Source organism: the organism of the source record quoted next, unplaced genomic scaffold (genome assembly GCF_019419815.1).
Source record: "Pyrus x bretschneideri cultivar Hongxiangsu unplaced genomic scaffold, Pyrus_bretschneideri_v1 Contig6, whole genome shotgun sequence".
NCBI classification, from domain to species: domain Eukaryota; kingdom Viridiplantae; phylum Streptophyta; class Magnoliopsida; order Rosales; family Rosaceae; genus Pyrus; species Pyrus x bretschneideri.
The window spans coordinates 8630103-8636141 of record NW_025999798.1 but is presented as its reverse complement, the minus strand read 5'-3'; the positions used below and the strand labels follow the sequence as shown (position 1 = coordinate 8636141).

At 36.9% G+C, this 6039-nt stretch overlaps 1 protein-coding gene across 1 annotated transcript; it reads right to left on the bottom strand.

Moving 5' to 3' along the window:
- Positions 1-2555: 2555 nt before the first annotated feature.
- On the bottom strand, positions 2556-4302 carry LOC103937577 (CASP-like protein 1). Its single transcript, XM_009347525.3, has 3 exons — positions 3983-4302; positions 3237-3360; positions 2556-3034 (listed from the first exon to the last, which is right to left on the bottom strand). Exons 1-3 carry the CDS (start codon positions 4171-4173, stop codon positions 2759-2761), a joined length of 591 nt encoding a protein of 196 aa, XP_009345800.2. The 5' UTR covers positions 4174-4302; the 3' UTR covers positions 2556-2758.
- Between the last annotated feature and the right edge of the window lie 1737 nt (positions 4303-6039).

The following is a 6039-nucleotide window of genomic DNA, read 5'->3' as shown; positions in this document are numbered from 1 at the left end:
CATATGATTACCCTGATATTGTTGTTACCCTTACTTTTGTAAGCATCAACCTTAAGAAATACTTTTGATCTCGAAGTATTGTATGCGTGGTTACACTGTCTGCAAGACAAATATCTCTACTACTTCTCAAGTTTTGAGAGTGACCATAGTTTTTATCCATGCTCTCTGAGTAAGGGAATCACAGTTAAAGACAAGTTATAACAGGAAATTTAAATGTCATTTTTATTGAATCTGAAATGCTAGTTTTTAAACTACAAGTTCAACATAATAGAAGTACATCAAACATCAATGATTCAATCAAACCGGTATACTTCATTTCCCCTTTTCCACCATGAAGTCTGAGACCTTAAGTTGTATTCAGTGAAGCCTCGCGCTCTATACTGCTGCTAAAGGGGCACGTTAGAGGCATGAAATGTGCTGAAAGTCTTTTCCAGCATATCTTCCTCAATAATGATATCCCCACAGAGCTTCACCTAAGAGGTAATTCTGAACAACGCAGAATTGTACTCAGCCACTGACTTGAAATCCTGGATCCTTAGGTCAGTCCATTCATAGCGAACCGTTGTCTGGTGATTGTATCTGTTTCTCAATGCCTTCCAGAGAGCTAACGAATCCTCAACCGTTAAGTACTCGCTCTTTAGTCCTCATCAAGATGGCGACGAATAAAGATCATGACCTTCGCCCGATCTTGAGAGGATAAGTTGTTTTCTTCTCTAATGGTATCTCCAAGATTCCCTGCTTCCAGATGGATCTTGGTATCCAATACCCAGGTAAGGTAATTCTTCCCAGTAATGTCCAGGGCAGCATAATCAAGCTTTGCCAAGTTCACCATTTTCTTTTCTAAAAGAAAATTGAGATGTGTAAGAACTTGCAATAATATGTAATATGGGGGATGTAGTGTTAGAACTTTTGGTTCTTACAAGTTCTTCATTTTGATTTTCAGGCCAAAATGATAAGCACTCGAAACTTTTGGCTCGAGATTTACATGATGAATGAGGATGGCGATTGTACCGCACCATTCTCATAACATATGATGGGCGATTATTCCACACCACTCAAGTAGCATGAAAATTTAAATATGCAAAGCAAGGTGGGCGATTATACCGCAACACCTAAAATTGTAATGAAATTAAGCAGCAGACAAATTTAAATATACAAGGTATGATGGGCGATAATACCGCTCCACCTAAAATTTGCAGTAAATTTAGATCTGCAATCCAAGATAGGCGATGATACCGCACCATCATGGATTGCAGTAAGATTAAATTTGCAGTTCAAGATGAGCGATTATACCGTACCATCTTAGATTGTAGTAAAATTAACATAAATAAATACTCGGTTAGTAATCAAGATTTACACCAAACAAGAAATCAAAGATATATGTAACTGTTAGGTTAAGAACTAAAAGTAGGCATGGTGCAAACAATTCTTCGCGAGGGAATATCCAGCAGTTGAGGTAGAGGAAGAAGATGAATAGTAAAATTCTTAGAGGAAACATTTTTTTCTTTCGGCGAAGAGAAATGAGGAATAGTTTTATTTAGAGAGTCATGCTGATAACGTGTTATAAATAGGTAAAAGTTAAATAGATAAACTTTACTAGTGACAGAAGCGAAGCAGGTGTAAAATATCACACTATAATTGTAACGTAAGGGAATGACTAATAAAAGTGGGAGGAATAGAAACTAATGTTATTTATTCTTCCCTTCTTTCTCTTCTCTATATATATTGATAGTAGTCGGAGTGCTCTATTTATAGAGCAACTCCGTATTATTACATGTTGAAAATTTACAACACACCTTTTGACAAATGATCTCCTTCATTTCCAAGTCCACATTCATCTGCCAAGGATTTCAATATTACTGTGGGCATTCATTACCTACTAGCATTTTCAATATAATTATGTATCTAATGAATTTTTTTCTTTTTTACTTTTTGGGTATACAATTTAGGCATACCCATATAGGCTTGTTCGATCATGTTTTGGAATTAGTTACTGTAAACGCCTCCAATTTAAGCTCAATGAGACGTGTCCATTCATCTGTTTCTAATCTTGAATTTCTAAACATGCATCCATGAAAGAGCTGAAGAATTGCAGAAATAAGAAACACAGAAAAGCTTAAGGAAGAAGAAAACTATTCTCAATTGTGTTTCTCTTTCTCTAGAAAAACAGTTATTACAATACCGATTTAGTCTTAGAAATAGATGGAAAAGGCTATTTATACAAGTGAATTAAAACCATCTAGCTTATCCCATACGCTACTGCACATGTGGTAATGCTAACATGGCAATCTAATCTACCAATATTACATGCTTATCTAATAGAATTGATATGAGAGAAGCTACGGAAATGGATCTTAGAGTGTCTCTATGGTTTGACAGGTCTTACGTATTCATTTAGTCATTGTAGAGATATGTATAGTAGTAGTTACCGACCCTTCACGCACTTTTGTGATAGTAGGTGCTTAACTTAATAGTACACTGTCTCTATTAATTTTGTTGGAGGAAGTCATGAATTTAAATCTCCTTAAAGATGGATATTGAATAAGAAGGAAGAAAGAGCCTCATGAATTCCAAAATTCCAGAAATGTTTATGATCACATATTATTAACCATTACAAACTCACGCTATATTACAATAAGAGAGAGCTAGCATATATTATAAGTACAATTAATAAAGGATGTTTGGATCACAACACTCAGGTCCGCGCATACACACACATATACATACATACGCGCGTACAGAAAATGTTTCTCAAGCGTTAAGTAGGTGTCTCTGATGCTAATTGAAACTGTGGTGGTGGGCTGATCCGTTTGGAGGAGATCCTTTTGTAAAGAGTGATGACGGAGGTCCAGAGAAGCAAGACAAGCAAAATGGAGGCTACCAAGGAAACCCCGAAAGAGACCCCGAGATGTCGACAGAATTTGTTGTAAGCATAGCAGGAATCCGACCATGTAAAATCTTCATTGCCCCTTAGCAAGATATATGCAACACTTCCAGCAGTGCCTGTGGCCGATGCTATGATCCCCAATATCAACTGTGTCACATATTTTGCCCAGATTAGTTATACATACACCTTTATTTTTATGTGGATGTTTGTTCTTACTATACAAAAGTACTCGCCAGATCGTGAATATGGATCGTTGGTAAATTTGATTAATGATTGGATGTATAATTTAAATTCAGTCTATTATTAGCATGAGCACAGAGAGAGAGAGAGAGAGAGAGAGAGAGCTAACCACATCAAAAATCGCAAAAAGGACCAAGACTGCTGAGGAAGCTGGTTCTAAGATAACTAAAAAGGATGTGAACATGGTAATGAGACCATAAAGCCCTGAAAGAGATAATGCTGCAACGTAGTATCTGCACGCACGTACGGTTTCATTAGTTTCAAATTAAGGTTTCGGTGCAACTTAAACTTGCTCTCAATTCTTCAAACCTAAAAAAGGAGAAGCATACTCAACTAATTTATGCATACTGAAATCTGTGCCGGGTCTCTCATTTGTTACTTCGCAGGTTGATCGATCTAGGATACAAAAAATTTCGATAATAAAATACGTTGTCACTACTCACAAAAGTGCACGTCTTACGTAAAGTTATCATGTTCCCTAATCGTCCTTATTGGTGGGGAAATAGAAACTCTCTACTTTTTGGGACGAATGTTAAGTTGTTGCAAAAATTCTCAATGTTAATCTCAAAAAGTTTAAGATCGTTATCACCCAAATAAAATGTTTCAAGACTGAGGATGGGTGAAAGTCAGATCAAATTAGGCCAAGAGAAAATGAGCCAACCAAAAAGAGGGTGTATGAGAATGAGTTAACGAATTAAAAAGACAAGGGCAAACGATCACACAAGGAAAATTTTAGTTGGGCAGGTTCGGGCCTATCAATAAAACCCTAAACCCGAAATGCCAAAAATGTGTTTGATAATGCTTAACTGAAACAACGAAAAGTTCAAAGGTAAGTACATGATTCATCAAACTTACATGAAGGCCGGTGATTGAGTAAATTTAAAGGAAAGGGTTTCGTAGTAAGTTTGGCTGCTGTCAGTGTACCAATCTTCAGATTGCTTGCTACTTAACATGAACACAACACCAATCACAGATGCTGCAATCAATAAGCTCCTGAGAAGCAAACTGAAGCAGAAGTAAATCACGGGCTTGTTACTTGATCCCATCACTGTGATCGCGATCAGTCGATTTCTGTGGATCAATCCTATATGCTTCAAATACTGGCGCAATTGCCTCAATGAAAAATGTTGTTGGGTTTTAAGTACCAGATTGTGGTCAGGAACATGTATACAAGCTATTTATGAAGAATGGGTTCAGAGGAATTTTAAGTTGACATTCTTTGCCGTGCTAATGAAGTTAATTAGTTATATATCAGAGTTGTTTACTGTTGGTTGCATACTGTATGTGAAACTTCTTTATCATCTCTTGGGGCCTGGCTAACATGATTATTTTATTTTTTAAGGTTGTTGTAATTGTTATTCTAAAAAAATCATTTTGCACTCTAATATTTTTTTTTTCTTTTTGAGAAAATACATTTTTGAGTACACAATAAAAAAAGTGCCAATCAGCTCACCCTTTTTTAATTATTCTTTTATATTTGAAGTTAATTTATGTGAAATTTGTTAATGGGATGGTTGACATAGTATGTTTTGTAGACTTTCAGTTGGTCTTATAGACCTCGGTGACAGGGAGGATTGTTCTGGAATTTTAAGTTGACATTCTCTGCCGTGCGAATGGATTTAATTAATTATAATCTGAGTTGCTTACCAGTAGTTGCATACTATATGCAATGGACGGAACCAAAAAAAATTTTAGTGAGTCAACTTCGAATGATGAATTTAAATTAAAATTTTGAAAGAATGCTATCAACTTATTGTCCAACATAATTTGAGTAACTAGTGTTTAGAATGGTAAATTTGTAAACCATAAGCTAATGAGAAAAATTACATGGCTCGAAAGGGTAAGAGGGTAAGAAAAATATAGAACGTGAGAGGGTATATTGAGTTTAGTGTTAAATTGAGACTTCATTTAGGAGTATATGGGTAATTTACAGTTCTAATTAGACCATTTTTCATGGCAAAAAGAGTTGAATGGGGGCAGCTGCCATTAGTGGGCACATGCTGCCCTGCCAGTGCTATATTTGAAACTTAATTATTTATCATCTCATGGACCTGACATGATTATTTCTTTTTCTAGGTTGTTGTGATTGTCATGCCCCGATCTCAAAATATGTTTAGGTTCAAGACGTGACGTCAGAAAGTACCTATTCAACTATCATGTTTCGCTTCCTAGACATGTCCAAAACAACCCAACGGTTCAATAGCGTAGCAACTTTTTTATTTCATGACTACATCTAACTTCTGTGTTAGACTACCTATGTAACCTAAGGCGAGATCATGCCTTTCATTGTTCATTGTTTGTTAAACTACGACATTTCCCATGGTACTTTCTAACAGACAACATAGAGTTCTATAATCATTCAATGGAACTCGACAAGCATAATTGATTGGCACTACAAAAAAATATGGGCACTATGCACAAAAAGTTATTTGTGCCCTTTGAGGCCTAAGGACACCATCATATGGAACTCAACAAGTAATCTGTTGCAGTTAGGATGTAAGCCTCTCATGCAAATGACTTTGGCGTAATTGGTCCTACAACGTCCAATCCTCATGCGTCAAACGGCCATGAAGCAACCGTAGGGTGTAATGGTTCATGCGGTTGATGCATGAAGTTGGCGTGGAATTGGCAGGCTTGGCACCTTTTGGCGTGTTCCAGGCAATCCTTCACCATGCTCGGCCAATAGTAACCCATTCTTTTGAGCTGGAAATGTAGCTTCGGTCCAGACTGATGCGCCCCACACACACCTGAATGTGCTTCTTTCATGGCTTGATTGGCTTCTTCATCACCTAGGCATCTCAAGAGCACTCCTTCAAAAAAGCGTCGGTAGAGTGTTCCTTTGTAGTAAAGGAAGCGGGGTGCTCGTCGACGTATTTCGGAACGGTGTCTAAGATCATCTGGAAGCTTTCCGT

Coding starts and splice junctions, on each gene's coding strand:
- LOC103937577 (XM_009347525.3), bottom strand. CDS start 4,173: ATGGGATCAAGTAACAAGCCCGTGATTTACTTCTGCTTCAGTTTGCTT. Junction 3,361..3,982: donor ACTCAATCACCGGCCTTCAT/GTAAGTTTGATG, acceptor ACGTGCGTGCAG/ATACTACGTTGCAGCATTAT. Junction 3,035..3,236: donor TTTTTGCGATTTTTGATGTG/GTTAGCTCTCTC, acceptor TATGTGACACAG/TTGATATTGGGGATCATAGC.